This window comes from Corvus moneduloides, chromosome 15 (assembly GCF_009650955.1).
Source record: "Corvus moneduloides isolate bCorMon1 chromosome 15, bCorMon1.pri, whole genome shotgun sequence".
Classification (NCBI taxonomy): domain Eukaryota; kingdom Metazoa; phylum Chordata; class Aves; order Passeriformes; family Corvidae; genus Corvus; species Corvus moneduloides.
This window is the reverse complement of record NC_045490.1, coordinates 8,901,610-8,920,123: the sequence shown is the minus strand read 5'-3', so window position 1 is coordinate 8,920,123 and position 18,514 is coordinate 8,901,610. Positions and strand designations below refer to the sequence as shown.

Here is an 18,514-nt window from a genome sequence, read left to right as displayed (position 1 = left end):
GCAGCTTGCTGGGCAGTTCCTTTCTGCTGCAGCAAACTGGGTTTTAATTCCCATCATACTTTGTGTTACACCATGTTTCATTTACAAGTAAAACTGCAGTAAATAGAATAGTTACAACGTACTCTTGTGGGGAGTAACCTTGAGCGATGTTTCAAATAAATGTTGCACAGCTTTATTGATCCGTAGAGCCCCTGATACCACAATCACTGACCCCTGTTGCTCCGCACAACTGCAAAGATACCCTTGTGGGATGATCTCTGCCTGTGCTACACTCAGGTACCAGCACTTTTCCACTTGCTGCACATTTCACGTCCTGTAACACTCTGCTCTTTTCTCCTGCCCTCATCTGCAGCTGAGCTGACCTAGCATTAATGTGTCAGATTCCCTCCACTGTACAGTAGCAATCTGGCCACTGCTTCTTCAATAAATGTTGTACTTTCCAGTTAAGGAACACATATTACACCAACGATCTCTGGCATTGAAACCCACCGCCTAAGTGATTTCACAAACTAATAAAATCCATAACCCCCAGCCTTGAGCCCAGCTGCACCCTGCTATTAACTTCCCTTTTAATTTGGAAAGGTTCCCTAAGTTTTCCACCCTGCTGGCAGATTTTAATACAATGTGTCAGCTCTGCTCCTTTTCTGCAGCTTAAACATTAACCTCTACACTTGAGCAGTGCCGAATTCTCCTTGAAAAGTTAATTGAGAGCTGCAAGCAGCCTTGACCACCCTGAGCCCCAGAGGTAAGGGCGGGGGTGCTGGGCTCTTCTGTACTGTCCATAAACCTTATTTCCAGTGTTAGGTAAGGGACCAATGCCCGTGGTGGTGGGACTGGGAGGGTGGTGGAGATGTTGACCTAACCTGTAGCGCCAAAGTGATGCTTAGCAGTGTCCCCAGGCAGATACAGTTCTCCCTCTGTCAGAGGAAATGGTTTAAGGAGACCTTGTACTAGTCCATCCCTACCCTTCAAAAAGGCTGGATGACCCTTTCCTTCTCCCTTTTAGATTACTGCCAAAGTGCACGAGATCTGGCACAGGTTGCAGGGAACATCAGTTGGGCTTTTTTTTTTAAGAATATCTCACTAAAACGTGAGAGGAGGACCTCAGGAGCCAAGTTCTAAAATACTCCACGATGCCAGTGTGTCTCCTTGTTGCCAGCTAAGCAATTTACCCCCTTCCTGCAAGGTCAGCAGGTGTTTTATCCTTCTCAAAGGCAAACAAATGAAGGCATGGAGGAAGTCAGGAGTCCTGCACAGACTGACAGCTCCTGGCAGCAGGAGGGTCTGGCAGTGACAGATTGGCTGATGCTCCTTGCGGAGGTGGGTACGCAGCAATCACCTTCTTTACTGACTGTTGCAGTGGGGAGACCACAGAGATTTTTTGGTTTTTGTTTCATTACACATATTACAGATTATTATTATATTATAATCTGTATATTATGTTAAAGATTTTGCATCAAGGAAGATGATGCTTCCCAACAGACCATAGCCAATCGTCTAGTTGCAGATTTTCCTTGCTTTTGTAAAGAGCAGTGTGCTGTTCATCAAAAAGGATCATGGCAAGTGTTATAATTGAACTGACTTAAGTTGGTTTTCATAGCTGAGAGAATAGTTAAGGGTTCTCTGTTAATTGTTAATTAGTTAACCACTTAGTATTGGCTTTGCCAGTTGATTGTTAATTGTTAGGAAATTTGCTGATTAACAATTGTTATGGGGAAGTAGTGTTAGGAGCATTTTCTGTATTAGTGTTAGGATGGTGGGGAGTGTTGCAAGTTGGTAAAGAGGGAAAGTTCTAGAAGCTGTGAGGGTCTGTGCCAGTCATGTCTCCTTAGCATAAGGGGATCAATACCATCTGCTGATAGGACCGAGACCAGTGAATCGCTCGATGCCCAAGAATCACCCCACAGATGAGAACCTATATCCTAGAGGTGACATCTAAACGAGCCAATCGGACTATGGAAGGTGCAGGGGCCTGGGGTGTAAGAGGGTGGTGCCTCTCTGGGGAATAAAAGGCAGCGTCCCTCAGGGGACAGGGATTTCTCTGCCCGCACACGGCCATGAGTGGAGCTTCCCGTGCGCATCCTTTCCCTCTGACTGTTGTGCTGATTTGCCAAAGAGATTCTTAATCGTCTCAACTTAAACAGTGAACTCTAAAAAAGGACAACTGGCTGCTGTGGTCATTTCTCTCAGCAAGGCTATGATTTCATATCAGTCTTGTGCCCTCTTCAAGAAAGCTCAAGGCATCCGTTCAGATTTATCTCCTTAAATGTGTTTGAGAACTAACTCTGCCAAAAAAGTAATGCAGTCAATATAATTACAAAATGATCACATTTTGACAAAACAAGTAGAAAAAAGCCTTCAAGCCTCAAAGTAGCTGTGGCACTGAAGAGTGAGTCACATTTCCCTTTGGGAGAGTGAGACAGAAAAGCTTCCCTTGTAGCCTTCAGCCTGATTTCTGATGCAGAAAGCAAGATGAACACAATCAGCCTTGCCTCCATTTCGATTTTGTTTGCATAGCATGTTCTTAATTACAGGCTGTTTCAAGAGCTGTGTGCTGTACACAGCATATGATAAACAGATAAACATAGCTGGCGTAGTGGCAACTGCTGAGGAAATGATCTGCTCTTCAGCATTGAAGAACTTCCAAAAAATTTTAAAAGTATCCCATGGTTAGTTAAATAATCTCTATATTTAACTGTGTGGAGTAAAAACAACTGCATCTTTATTTCCTTTGCTTCCAGAACATCAAAATGAAAGAAATGTCACAAACTTCATATAATAACTCAAATCAGAGGCCACTGGGGTACTATGTGCTTGCTTTGTAGATGACAACAGAGGAGAAATTGAGCACACACTTTCAAAAGTACAGTAGCAAGGGAGGGTGAAAGTTAAACCAAACATTCACTAACCATTATCATTAGAACGAAGCAAGCAATTCCCTCAGCATACACTCTTTTTTTCTGCTTACATACTGCCCTGGAAAGGTGTGCTTTTCTTAAATGTGTAATTTGGAGTTGTTTTAGTGAGCAGCTGTTTGTCTAAGGGCTCCCACTGAGGTATCCAGGGAGCTGTCAATGCTCTTTGGAACTGGCCACAGTCAATTAAGTGCACAAATCCAATGGGTCTTTTTCTGTCACAACTGTCCAAGTGACCTCTGAGAATCAGGTCCCACAGTTAAATAGTCATATTTTGGACTACAAAACAGTGTAAAATTTCACCCATTCTCATTAGAATTCACAAACATGCCCCCCAGGAAATGCCTTCTGTGATGTTGCTGAAGTCACAGAAGGGTTAGGAGGACACCAAAGTAAGCATTACCCCTTTTTGGCCCAATGATTTTTCAGTGAAGGAACAGCTGAGTTCCTTGTTCAGCTCTAATACTGAAATCTTCCTTCTTTCCATGAGTAAGTTAATGGCAGCAGGAGACCACCACCTACAGCAAGGCCAACAAGCAGCCACAAAAAATAGAGCAGGAAGCATTGCTAGAACTGGTGACTGCCCATCTGCCAAAATAACCTTGTCATTAGCTTATTAAAATTGTTTGAGACTGTCTACCTCAAGGCTTCTAGTTTGTTGAAAGGAATGTCTAAGAAGGATTTTTTGGAATGAATGTAAATCTATTCTCTTTGTTTCACATGATGAAAGGGCTTTTTTTCCCTGATCATCATTTGCCACTCTTGTGTGTTTAAATAATCAGAAGAAAGTAAGTATTTTAAAAGTCTTTTCTGAATTCTTAAAAGGAAAATTTATGCTCTTGCAAAATTTGCTTTATAACAACATGAAGTCCCTCCAGGATAAGTAATCAGCAGTCTGAAGTTAAGGAGGATCTCTCCCCAGTCCAAATATACCTGGGGCATTTAAACAATCTTTACTCCAGTGAGCAGTCATCATTTTAGTGAATGTTTGATCATTATTTCAATCAAAGGACAGTAACTGCTGGAAGATCCACTTAGATAATGAGTGCTAATAAGAGAGTTACTGCGCTGAATTGCACCAGCAACTGGAATTTGTCAATGACGTTCTCCAGGGATGTGCCTGGGGGATGCTGTAAGTGAGGGCTGCTGTGCCACCAGGCAGTCAGGGATGGTACTGACTTGATTCTCATTACGTCTTGTGCTTCAAGGGCATCTTCTTTTCAAATATGAAGCAAGTCACATCCCACATACTCAGCTCTCTTCTCCCTGACTACTGAGCACAGATAGATGTAAATGCATCTGGTCTCACAAATCCTTCCATTAAAATACACCCTGAGGCTACAGGAGAAGTTTAGAAGGCACATTTGGCTCAACAAGGGAAAGTAAACATTATGTTACAGGTTACATGTTGCACAAGAGGGTGTGTGGTAAAACTGGAAGGCAACAGCCCCTTGCAGGACAGAAATGATGCTGAAAAGGTCATTTCTCCAAGAGGAGCGATGAGCTAAGCCCCAGGCTCGCTGTGTAACATGTTCCAGAATTGACACATCAAATGCAGCATCAAGTGTCTGCTGTGCACACTGTAACCACTGTGGGCTCAGGCACTGTGGCTGTGGTTTTCTGGAAGTCAGCTCACAGCAAGGGCAAAACACCATGCCAAGCTTCCCACACACACAGGTGTGTGGGAAGGAAAGCCCCCCCTGTGTCCCTAAGGCAGTCAAGGTGGATTTGTGAGACTCAAAACTGACTGTCCCAGTGGTGTGCTGGTGCCACATCGCAGTGCAAGGGAGGAGGCTTTCTCCTGGATGCATGGGACACGTCCCTCATAGTCAGCAGGACTGTACCCTGCTCTGAAAACTCCTTTAGGACCTCAGCTGTCCCTCACAGGATTGAGACTTGTGCTCCTGGGGTCCTGCAGAATTGAGACTGCATTTTGTCCTGCCACCAAAGGGCTGTAAGTTCAAAAGCAGCCTCACTCTGAACCGCATTCCATTGGCGTTTTTCAACCTCTTTCTCTTCCCAACATCCCTGACAAGGTGAGGGAGGGGGACACCTAGCACAGACAGCTGTGCAGGGCTGTGGGTGCTGGCAGGTGAGCATGGGCCAGGCAGACCCACTGTGGAGAAGAGCCTGGTGTGATGCTCTGTGCAGCTTTCAGATGGCTTCTGCTGGAAAGTTCCCAGTCAGGACTTAAACCCCACATCCCAGGCACCCTGGTTGGTCTTGCTCTGTTTTGAGCACTATGACCAGCAGTTGGCTCTGCAGAAGGGCACCCAGTAATCACACCTGCACTCAGATGATGTCCTAAAACAGATCACACAATCAGAATATTCTGAGTTGGAAGGAACCCACAAGGATCATCAAAATGAATGATGGCCCCCAATCTTAAATGAATGGCCCCTATTTGTTGGGTTCAGTTCCCCCAACGTTGGCTCTCAGAGAAGCAGAATTCTTTCTTATTTTACATACATTTCATCCTACAGGTTTAGGAACAATAATCTTAGGTTTAACTTATTCTCCACTGCTTCTCTTCACACACTGAACTGAACATCTCACAAAACCTGTCCCTGATCTGCTGTTTTGATTTCCAGAGATAACCATTTCTGAACTGCTCCTCTCCCTACCCTCAGGCCTAGAGCTGGCTGCCAGGGCTGCAGGCTGTGGTACAGGTTTCCCTGTCAAAACCTGGGTGTGATTTGCCCACACAGCTGCAGCAGAAGGTACCTGAGCAGACCTTGCATCAGCAGCAGGCTGGAAGGGGCTGAGCCCTGCGAGAGCAGCCTCTTTCCCCCAGGTACTCACGTTGTAAACGCGGGGTTGTACTTTGCACCAAGGTAGTAGGAGTAAAGGTTGAACATCCCAATCATGAAGGCTAGGAACACCATGATGAAGATGACCATGAACTTGAAGATATCCTTCACAGTCCTCCCCAGAGAGATCTGCAGGGGGCCGAAGCTTTCGTTGGCTGGAAGAATGTAAGCAATGCGGGAGAAGCTGAGTACCACAGCTATGGCATACAGGCCTTCTGAAATGATCTGAGGATCCGAGGGGAGCCACTTGTTCCTGGCTAAAACAATACATGTACACTAGGTGTTAGTAACAGAAAGGGTTAGATGGAAGCTACTATGATAGCTTTTTTCCAGACTCAGCCTTGCATTTGGCTAGGAGTTAAAGAGAAAAAACAGCTTTGGAGCAATTGTTCACTGGACCTCAGCATGCTGTACAAATAGGGGTGAATTAGTTGTATTTTTCACATGGTAAAGATGGGAAATGACCAAGTCACTGGGATTTACTGAAGCCAGACAGTGAAAACAACCAGCATGGGTTTAAACAAACTCAGTATTTTCTGTTTCCTAGTTGAATATCAACTGGGTTATGCCTTTTCCATTTGAAGCTCTTAAGATGGAGAGCCACAACCACAACACAGTGGAATGTAGCTGTAGATTTGCATACAGGGCACTGTGTCAGTATTTGGAACGGAAGCATTATGGAGACCAAGATCTCTCTCCTCACCATTAGAGAAGAAAGTTAGGATTTGTTCGAATAAAGCAAGTATAAACATTAAGTATACCATTTTCATGTTAACTCTAAATTAAAACCAGTTTCTGAAGTCTAGTAACTGTAATATTTTTACTTTAGAAAACTCCAGATATGCATCATTTACCTAATATTCTGAAAATTTAAACATTTATATTAATATGGCTTATAAGTGTCCTTGCATCAACTGAGGTTCTTGGTGGAAAGATTGTGATTCACAGCTAAAACATGCGACATCTTCAGGGCCACAGCAGTAAACTTAGGCATTATTTGCAGTAATGTGAACCAAAGGAAAAGCAGCAGATGGAGGGATTCACAGGATCTCATTGGGATATTCTGTTCTGGACCCTTTGCACCTTTGTATCATGAACTCACTTTAAATGGGTGAGCAGCAAGCCAGAGAGGGAAAAGCCACATTTTCTGTGGCCTCTTGCTTGCGTGGGCAGAGAGGGATGCAAGAGACGGAGCTGGTGGGACCACGCAGATCCTGTGGCTCTATACCCTGCTGTGGGTCAGGCACGTGGCTCTGGGGCTGTGTGGGGTATGTCTGCAGGGCAGGAGGTGCTGCCTCAGCTCTCCGCTGCAGCCCAGCACTACAACAACCACCTCACAGCTCTAGGGAGCAAGTGGTGTTCTTGGTGCCCAGCTCTGGAGCTCCTGCAGCCCCTCTGTGAGCAGAAATCCCCATGGATTTTGCCCAGGGTGACATCTAGAGTTTGCAGAGGTGTGCAGTGGATCCAGTCCCCACACGGGTGTGAAGCTCTATTCATTTCCGTAAGCAAAGGAAAACCATTTCAGCCATCCAAAATAACAATTTCAAGGCACTGCTGCTCCTTGCATTTCCCAGTATCAGCACTTATAGGTGATACAGGCTTTACAAAAATGCAGGTTTTGAGGAGCAGCAGCTATTGTTATTTATTTTTATAGAGGTGTTGGATGTAGCAGAAGTACAGACTTACTGCAGCCTCAGTTTACACGTCTCCCTCCTCTCACATCTGGAAAATGAAGCAGATTAATTCATCTGTAATTTAAATTATATTCTGCTCACTCCCAGTTCCTGATTATCTGTTGCTCAAGCTACTTTTTCAGGATGTGATTGACCTGAATGGCACAAGAGCAGAGGCTGCATGAGGCTTGGATCCTTTCTTACTGGCTGGGAAGATGGCTGGAATGGGTAGATCTAGGGAAAATAATTCGGTTTAATTAGGAAAAAACCTATATAAATTCACAAGAAAAAAGCTGCTTTCAGTACTGCCACACATTAACCTAAAAGAACAGGAAGTATTAGATAGCAAAAAGCATCTTACCGTAGGTAAAGTAAGCAACTTCAGGGGGAAGGGTGACATTATTGAGGTCATCATCTTGAACGTACTGGTCTACGTACTGTTGTGCCTCAGAGGCTTTGAGAAAAGCCATGAACCTGGCAGTGAATGATGCCACGAAGATGGACAGCATCCCGAAGTCCAGCAGGTTCCAGAGATGCACCACGTATTCACGTGGACCCTCTTCCCAGATCTCCTTGCACTCTGACCATATCATACCTGTGGAGGGATCAGAGCATCTTTAACTGGCAAACACAGAAGGTGTTTTTGTATCCAGACAGATCTGTTTCCTGTTTTCAGTGGCTTCTAAGACCAAAGCAAAAGACTCTTTAATTAAATGACTTTATGGGGAATGGGTCATGTAATCTTTTCTTAAGAATTAATTCAACCTTTTAGTTTGTATGTCCTTTTGTGCTTACAAAGTAGAAATCTCAAAATGTCACTGTTTAAGTCAATGGTAAAGCTGATTTCTGATGATGACAGAAAAAGCACAGTTCAAAAATTCTGATGACATGACAAAATCCTACTGCTGATGTGTTTGGAAAAAATGTAGATTTCCTTTCTTGTCCCCAAAATGACCTTCCTACACTGTGCCACTGAAAATGGCACTGCTTGCTCTGCTGCTCTTTTCCTCCTTCCCTAAGATAGTGGGTGTGTCCATTTTGAGAATGCAAACAGAGCTGTTCAAGAGTAAGTTTAGTATGATTAAAAAAGGGTAGGATAGAAGTTCTGTCCTTCCAATTTCATAAAGCTTTCTGTATTAAATAATGAATTTCCATATATCAAAGGCTGATCTATCACTTTGAAAACACTGAGTTTAGCCCAAATTTAGGATTTCTGAAAACAGACTTAAAAATAAACCTTAATGCCAAACCCAGTGAATTCAAATATTTAACATCCGTGTCCTACTGGGAAGGACTGGGGTGGACAAGTGAATTCAGTGGGCAAAGAGCTCAGGTCAGATTCACTAATTTGCCCAACTTTCAATCCCAGCAGGGCTCCAGGGCCGAAATCTTGGTCCTGAATAGCTAAAGTGTTGGAATATTTAACCCACTGATAAATATTTCCTGCACTCTACCCAGTCCTGTTTCCATAGCAGCAGCAAAATTCACATTTAATCAAGAAGGAGAGGTGCCTGCCAATTTCCATGTGACCTCCTGCAATCTTCTCCTTTCTGTGAACTCCTTTCATTCTCTCTGCTGGAAGCTCTCGTCGTGTGGCATGTAAATGCATTTGCTTGGCTACTTCTGAGACTCCTGGAAGCACAGGGTGTCCCCAGAGCTGCACTCAGAAGATGGGTTACTGGGAGGGAAACAGGTCAGTGGGAATGTAGCCTGGGGGTAGAGGAGTGGAGAACTGCTGCTGTCAGTCCATGTGCATGGAGAAGGATTTAAAGAGAAAAAGGAAAGCTGAGCTATCCATAGCACCATCAGCCAAGGTTACAGCGAGCCCATGAGCTCCACATCCCTTGAATCTCCCTGGAGATGTACCCTGATATAGGTTATGCCCTGTGTAGATCTGTCTTGGGAGAGAGCCTGAGATCTGCAGAGCACTGAGCAGAGGCAGAGGGAGGGCAGGAGAGGAGCCTCCCAGCTCTCCTCCTCCAGTCTGCAGGTGCTTGGCTGAGTTAAAAGCAGGAGCTTCATCCTGCACTGGCACTCACCGTGAGTGAGATTTAATAATAAATAGCCTAAGGGAGAAGGTGGAAGAATTGGTTTCTCAGGACTTTTCCTGGAGCGAGGATGAAATATTAAAGAAACATTTCTACCTTGAAAAAAAAGCATCCCAGAAGTGATGGATAGGAGCCATTAGCCCTGTGCATTACACATGTGTGCTGTATAAAGGTGCTAAAGCACTCAAGGAAATACCACATGCGTGGTAGCATTGCCCAACAAAGCACTTGTTCATTGATGACCAGAAATGACTCCCATCCAAATTTATTTCTAATCTTGCTCACTTAATATACCTAAGTCACAGATTAATGAACAAAGAAATGTCTAAAACTGAGGAGTCTGAACAAAATTAGAATCATTATGTGAAAGTAATGTGCCTATAATTTGCACTGTTTTTTTCCCCAACTTTGTGGCAATCATTTTTAAAAAATGTCTATTCAGGACAAGTAGAAAAGTTCCAGTAATTACTTGGTCAGCACTGCTGGGTAATTGTAGATACATTGTGAGATAGTAATTCAAAGCTTCTCCTTAGTAAAAGTATTGAGAAGAGAAAAATCAGCTAAAATTCAGGGGATGGGACATAAGAGGAGGTGTAAGAAATAAGGAGAAGCAAATAGGCAAAGCAGCTCTGCCAGGATGTAATCACATTTCCATGTGGTGTTTCTGAGACCCTCAATGGCTCTGGCAGGGGGCATTTCCCTGAGTTTGATGTTCAGAGATGTGGGATATGAGCAGCTCCTATGCTCCAGCTTCTGCATGTCTCTTGTTCCCACAGCAGGGATGATCAGAAATGTCACCTTGATGGGCAATTCTGGTTTCAGCGGGGGAAGGAGAGTCAAGATATAGGCACAGCCCATCTGGAAGAAAAATGGGAGTGTGAAAGAAGTGCTGTTCACCACCTGTGCACACAAAGGAACAGTTTGTCAGATTTTTATATCCTCTGGCCTGGTACATAAATCAAGAGCATCAGCAGATGTTGCAGAGCTGCCTTTGAGCCTTTCTGGGTCCACCAAAGGCTGTTGGACTAAGAGATTAAGACTGCTCAGATTGCATCCACCCAGAGTTTAACTGCTACCCTGGTTGCTCTTGCAGTGGGGATTTTGAAATAAACGCCCCCTGCTTTCAGTGCACGCTTCTGTCCATACTGATCACAAGGAAAATCCCAGCCTTCCTCATTTGAAGGCAAGAGATAGGAAGACCTGGCCACAGGGAAGAGGCATGCAATGAGCCCTGGATGCATGAGCCAAAATTGCTGTGCCCAATGTACAAGGGGATGTTGGTCTTGTTTAACCTCATGAGATCCCCATGGTTCCATTTCTTAAACTTGTCTGGATGGTGCATGCCATCCTTCAGGTGTGTCAGCCTCGGCACTCACCATCTGCTGGCTTGCTGAGGGTGCTCTCGAGCCTCCGTCTATGTCATTAATGGTGGTATTAAATAACACTGGTATTAAAAAAAAAAATATGCCCTAGGGTATAGTACCATGTCCTGCAGCTGTAGGGAGGAGGAGAGAAGATCCAGCAGGCAGAAATTGTGCAGCAAGATTGATTTATTTAATTATTTTACAAACTCTTTTATAGACTTTTTTCTTCATAGTCTAATTGGACAAAGGACAAGCCACCCCTTGGGGGTGATTGGCTAAAATCCTAAAACATCCATTGTCGAAATATTTGTCTACTAGACTATAAACAAGACTTCTCCAGGTTGCAGGTATTTCATTGTTTGCATAACTCTGCTACCGCTTCTGTGAGAGAGAAAAGTCTCTCACGGGCTTAGAAAATAGCAAGAAAATCCTTGCTAGCAGCATTTTTGTATCCACACACTGGTCCCAGTACAGACCCCTGGGGGACACCACTTGTCACTGATGTCCATCACTGGACTCTGAGCCTCTCACCAAGCAGCCCTCCAACAGCTTTCTTATCCATCTATCAGTCCACCCATCAAATCTGTCTGTGCTTTAGAGAGAAGGATGTTGTGGGGGTCCATGTCAAAGGCTTTACAGAAGTCTGGTTAAGTGACATCTGCAGCCCGTCCCTTGTGCACTTACACAGTCACTCCATCAGAGAAGGCCACTAGGTAGGTCTATGTTAGCCACTTTAACTATATTTGTACTTAAAGATACATATTTATAATACCTATAAGATTTTAGCACCAAAAGTTGCCACCCTTGGTGCTTTCAGAGTCCTTAAAGTTCAGGGTCACACATGGGGCTCAGGAAGTGCAGGTGTCTGCAGGCCATGTGCACCAAACTTTCACCTCAGTATTGCTGAAACATTATTTGAAGCTTTATGGAGGCAGGCAGGTAAAATGGCCAGAGAAGATTGTCAGTGCAGATGTAGGCAATCATTAGAAAATCTCATTATATTCAGGAGTCTGTACAATGAATCACCTTTCTTATCCCAGAAAAGTGAAAACCTTCAGTTTAAATGAAATGTTTTCTTCTTCATCTCTCAGGAACTCAACAAGCAGACAGATACCTACTGCCTACAAGAAAAGAATGCCTAGTTTAAAATCTAATCATCTTGTCCAACTGCTTTAATATAATTTTAAAAATATATCTTACAGTCTTACTCTATCCAGTCTGGCATCTATTCAGTATTTTCTAGCTTAATATCCTGTATGGGATTCTGATTATCATGGGAACAGGGAACAAAGAAACATTGGACAGGAAGTCATCAGATAGAGCAGCCATATCCTATTTTTAAGGGGAATTTAATGCCATCAGTACTTCTGGAACAGTGGAATTATTTGCTGCAAGAAAAGAATCAAAATCATGGTGGTGAGCAAAAATAGATACAGAAGAAGTAGACAAAGATTCTACAGAGTTGATAAGCTCAATTTCCCAATAAATCTTCCCAAGCTTGTTTAGATTAGTGGTTCAAGCTAAGTGACCTGCCAGGAGTAAATGATGCCTGTAGGAAAAGTGAGACATCTGATTTTGTCTAAAACTCCTTAGAAATTTAACTTGTGCATGTGGCACACTTCTGCACTCAAAGGGTTCACCCACGTGAATCTTTACTTTGTAATTGTTGAATAACTTAAATTCCTTTAAAAGATTTGAGCACTGCACTGTCCTCTCACCAGTAAAAATTTCATACTACTAATTTCATAAAATCCAGTGCTTACTTGCCTAGCAGGTTTCATCACTAGATCTTGGAGTGCATTACAAAAAAAGCACATGACATTATACTCATTTTGCAGACAAAGAAACTGACGTTCAGTGAATTATAGTAGGATCCCATGGCAGGGTAATAAATCAGGCAGACTCACCACACTTCTTTCTGCTCACTTTGTCCTAGAGTGAAGCCACAAGACCTTCTTTAAGATGCAGTGATCAAACCAAGAGAAGTAAATAGGCAACATCTATAGCATTTACCATGGAAAGTGGAAAATCAGGTAAGTGAGAATTTGCTAAGCATCATTCAATGTTTTCAAAAGTGGTGACCATGATCAAAGTCTTCTTTGCTCGTCTTTTAATTAAAACTTTTGACATCAACCTCTAGACTCATAGTGAATTGTTTAAGTTTCGGGGAGTTGTCTTGGTTTGCGTTTTTTGTTTGTTTAGATTGGTTTTGGTTTTTTTTGGTTAGTTAGTTGGGTTTTGGGTTTTTTTAAATTTTTCCTTTGTCTTGTCACTGGGTATGATGCTATTCCTAATGAGGTTGAGTTCCCACGGAGAACTTGTAGACATTTTGGTTTTACTTACCCAATACCCACTTCATGATCAGCAATTCTGTCCATGAGAACTGAGTTGTTTTGACTCTGAATATTTGTTTTGGATGATCTGTGATGGTCTCGTTGGGGAGATTTTTGACTCCTTCAAAGCGGTCTGAAGCGTTCATTACTAACAGTCCAAGGAAGATTGTGAAAGAAACTGCATGAGCCACAAACTTCATGAAAGGACTTCGAAGGGTACGTCCCAGCTGCAATGGAACATACACAATCATAAAGTTTTTATTTACCCACCTCCTGGAAGTTTTTTTCACTATAAAAAAACCTTTTGAAAGCTTTTGCCCATGGTAAAAAGGATTCAATAATTGATTCTGGATCATTAGCTAAATAGGGTTTAGATTTGTTCAAGTTGTTATTTGCTATTACGAGACATTATACATTGGGTAATTTTTATGCATGCCAATGTCTTACAATGCCCCTTTAAACCCACATGTAATATCTAATTGTCCTGGCCATATGGTGAGTGGAAAATGAAGAGACAGGACGTTTAGATGAAAGACATGTTTGTTTGTGTATGTGTTATATGAGTGCACTCTTGTGTCAATATAAATCCTAGTGATGGACACAATTGTCATCCTTAAATCATTGTTATATGTCAGAATCTTTTACTAATGGTGAATTCTTGGTTTGTTATCGATGTGTAAGAAAGAGCCTTCTGTTTAAATATTCTGTGGCAATGCTTTTCATATGCTTTGCTATGATAGTCTTCTCTCATAATTAGTACAAAAGCTGGAGAATCACTCCCTGAACACAAGGATTTATTTGAAGACATTAAGCCAAGAACCAGAGCAGCAGGTCTCTTCACTACAGATAATATTTGTTCTGCTCTTCTTGAAAAGCTTTCTTTGTTAATGAATTTAAATATCACTCTTTTAATTTTACATTTTCTGTGAACCAAGAAAACATTACTCCAGAAAGATAGAAAGAGTAGAAGCATTTTCAGGAGCACTAGGGCTGAAGCCTGTAGTGTTGGACAAAACAGGGAGCAATGGAAGAGCTGGCCTGGATGGGGCCTTTCCAAACCCCCCAAAAAGCAAATTATATATATATATTTTTTTTGGTATATTACTCATTGATTCATTCCCCTTGATGCCAAGGTATCATCCATTTTTTTTTAATATCTACTGATTTGATCATAAAACTTCATAGGAAAAAGGACATTAAAAGGAAAATCCTTGTTTCTTATTTATCTCCAATAGCAGATTAATTCCAAGGAGCCCTGGTCTCTGCTCATGGCAGAACAGGAAATATTTCAAAAGTGGAGGTCTCTAGGTCTAGCAGAAATTCAAAGGAAGTCCTAGGATTCTGGGTTTTATTTCTTTTTCTTAAGAGAGTTTTTAAAATGTCAATTAAATCTTTTATAAAGTTGACAGAATAGGAAATCCTACTGGAAAATTTGCATGTTTCTAAATATGGAGAGACTTTCCATTAAAGAAAATGAAAATGTCTGCTCTTTCCCCAGGTCCTGGCTAACATTCCCTGAGGTCAGTAAGGACATGTTTAATTGGGTAGATATTGCACTGACTTGAAAGCCAAGTTTCTTTAATCTTGTCTAGGAATAATATGGCAGATGTAGGAGTGGATGAAGTGTGTTAAAAATAGTCTCAACACTTGCAGTTCTGGTTCACCCCCAGTGCTGTCACCCTTGGTGTAGTGCTAGTTCTCAACAGTTTTTATGGTTGGTGTTGTGTAGATTTATGCTTTGTAGTAGAAATTACAATTCCAGTACTGATGGGATGATGGGATAGGCCTGAAAAATGTCCCACACAGTAATAATCTCGGATGTTTTCCTCCTGTGACCTGAGAGAGTTCAGATTGCAAGAGTAAAGTGGAAGAACAGCCATGGATCCTTAGCAAGAAGTTTTTAAGAAAGTGGATTTGCAATCTGTATGAGATTCATTTCTACCCTGAATTCACTGAAAGAGAAAAATTGAATCTACCTATTGAATCACGAATCCTCTCCAGATAATGAGAATTTTTCTGCTGTCTATAGAAATGTAAAAAAAGAAAGACCTTAGATTAAAGCAGCATAGTCTCAGTTATGAGAGAAATAATCCCGTGTATTACAGAACGAAATGAATTCTATGGGTAATTTCACTTACTTCTCTCATGATTAAACAGAAATTTGTATTTAGTTAGTGTTACATCAGCCTTTCGTCCCATTTATTACTGCAGAAAGTTTACAATTATTTTCTTGAGCTGAAGCTTTTTCATCTCTTCTCAGAAATCTGATTTTAAGTAAGAGCTACAGAAGATGTTGACTAAAATATCCTGTAAAAAATTAATGAAGTGTCAATTCCTCCAGCCAGTCTAACACTTTATGACTAAAAGATTTTTCAAACAACATGATACCGTTAAACTCAAGGTGTGTAACTGCATGAGGGTATCAATTTCTCGATTTTTTAGAAAATAAAAATACCACTTTCATCAAGCCAGGATTGCAGGGTAGTGTCTGGCTGTACTGCTAAGATAGAAACACTAACAGTGAACGAATACAAAGGTTCATTCTGAAGAGAATAGATCAGTGCATGACTTTAGTATCCTGTCTCTATGATAGGAAAATAATGAAGCATACAGACATGTCAGAACAAAAATATATAGTGTGATATCATTACAAAATTTTGCGAATGCTCAGGCAGGAACAAAAAAGGATAGAAACATCATAAAGAAAAAATCCATTACTGTGCTCTGTGCTACGCTCACAGCAGAAGCATGAAGGATACTGTTGTAGTGATTTCATGTATTTCAGGATAAAAAGGTACAGATACAGCTTAGGCAGAGTGAGCCATTAAAGTTCCAGTGCTTAAACAATGCAGAGTCCGTTGCAGTGGGAGCTGCAGTCCACAATCCCCAGCATGGTTACAGGAAATTGAGACAACAGCCATTGAGGGCTGTGTATGAATGATCTCTCAGTGTTGCAAAGTTTGGCCGTGCACGTCAACCAACCCGAGGAGAAAGAGAACACATCTGGAAGCTCTACAGACAATCCAAACAGTCCCTCGTGCTCTTGTCATTACATTTTTGGGCAACAGACTGTGCAATTTTTCTATCCAATCTCTTTTCTCTTTTGATCACCAATGAAAAAAAACTTCAGAGACCAACATATAAAGCAATAGTTTATTGCAGATTCGTGGCCTCCAGGAGATGGATGAGTGAGCATGGATATTTCAGGATAGGATAGGCTTAAACTTCATGGGTCGTGTCAACAGTCTGTGCATCCAGAAATGAATGAATGAATGACTGACAGTAAAACTGCTTCTAATAAAGGCAGCTCTGTGCAACTGAGTGGAAAAGAATACATAAGGTTGAGGTGCAAACTCCAGGCAATACTATGTACCAAATTTTTGTGGGTAGCATTTGGTATGGTACATTCTAACCTCACAGAGCTTTATTAAAGAAAATTTTCTCTTGGGGAGGATAGGCTCCAAAGTATGTTCCTAGCTAAGATACATCAGTATCTTTGAAGTAATTTTGAATATGAATTCCTTTACTATCCTATGTGAAACTGCAGAATGTGAGCAGCATAAGAATATGATACACAGTAGTGTTGATTGGACAGCTCCTATTGCAATATTTCACATTAGAAATTTCCTCCATTTTTATCACTGCCTTGGTAAAGAAATGAGTCCCTGACTCATTCCTGGGCACCTGTGTGTCTTGTAAGACAGGCCTGATTTAAGTTAAATATCATAACTGGTTGTTCCTATGGAAAAAATATTTCATTGCCCAGTTGTGTAATATCAGTATTGCTTCCATCAGTAAAAACCAAATTAAACATTTATAAAGTTGACCAGGACAAAACTGGACTGCTCAGAGTGGAAACGCTGCCTATGTAGAATTTTCTGCAGTAACACTGTGAGAGGACACAAGGCTCTTGGATCAACCTGCAGCCCTTGAAACTGAGGCCAATGATTTTGGGTAAGGTACAAATTTGTGGGGGAAAAATGCATTTGTTATTCAGTTATTTCTATCACAGGCCCCAATCAAAAATCAAGACTACATTGTTCTGATCAAGGCAAATCCATGCATTAAAAGACAATACCTGCCTGAAAGAAATTTCAATTGGACTTTGTGCTAGAGGATTACATGTGGTTTTTCACAGTCTAAAGTGGGGTGAAAAGAAAGGACATTGAAAAATGAGAATGCATGAAAGGTTTAGTGTAATGAAATCAAAGCTGATGAAAAGTTAAGTATCTCCCCCCTCCCCCCTTTTTAAATTTTAATACATCAACTTCAAGAAATTAAAACCAAGTAACTTTCTCAATAGTTTCTTACTTCTGCTGTAAAACTGTTTTAGTTTTAGGGGGGTTTTGCCTCAGTTTCTTTCCCCTTAGTTTTTTTGCTTTTCTTTTAAATTGTCCGCTTATTTCTAGTCTAATTGTTCTCCCTACCTATTGCTGTATTCAAATGTGGCCTCTGTAATTCTGAGACTGCACCACAAACGTTGCTGTTGGATGGTGTGCCAACTCCCAACACGTTCAACAGAGGTGAAGGAAATGAAACAGCTTCATAAATCCCTGCTAGACTGGGGTCTGACATGAGGGAATCGAGGTGGTAATTCCACACTAATTCCCTCTATGATCCAGCCAAAACCACCTGCAGCACAGCCTGGCTTTCACATGCACTTCTCTGTGAGCACCTCTGGAGTCCTGTCTGGTACCCATGGAAGATGAGGGGCTCTGTGTTGATACAGACCTCGAGGAGATGAAGTTACATCCTCATATACTCTAACACCAAGTACTCTTCTTGGAGCTATTTTGGAGGAGACCAAGGCTCGGATGTGTTTTATTATCTCAGACATACTGAAGGACTGTTTTTCTGATTCTATTAATGTACGTTTCAAATTATAATCTCTCCTCAATACTAATTGATGGATCTATAACTACTTGGGTTTGATAAATTTAGAAGGGATTCCTCACTGGTTTTTAGAGGAAATGGGAGAAGATACTTTCAAGACTGAATACTGTACAAAATCACCAGGGGTGATTTTGATCAAATTTAAGTACCTGTGATAAGCCTCCTGCAGAAGACATCTACCTTGGAAGGGATGATGTTGCTGGCTATTGCTGAATGTGAAATGATCTTTTCCCCTGCCACCCGTTTTTCTGTGGCAAGAGCAGTGAGAAAACTGTTTATCACTCAGCCACACACCTATTTATCTGCCCTTGTTTGAGCAGACTCTTTCAGGATGAACCCTCTACAATTTCATACCACAAACAACTCGAGATTTTACCCAGGCTAATGGTTGGCTCTGGTCCTTTGCCCTTTAGGTCTCAACAAATTCTCCTCCTCCATCTGATCTATATTTAGGTATACAGCAGTATTCTAAGTTTCA

The 18,514-nt window shown here is 41.8% G+C and overlaps 1 protein-coding gene across 1 annotated transcript in view; it reads right to left on the bottom strand.

The window, feature by feature from the left end:
• TRPC7 (transient receptor potential cation channel subfamily C member 7) overlaps positions 1–18,514 on the bottom strand; it is a 76,023-nt gene that overhangs the window by 12,459 nt on the left and 45,050 nt on the right. The window contains 3 exon segments of the mRNA XM_032125279.1: positions 5,718–5,982; positions 7,760–7,993; positions 13,154–13,370. Coding sequence (XP_031981170.1) covers positions 5,718–5,982; positions 7,760–7,993; positions 13,154–13,370 — 716 coding nt within the window.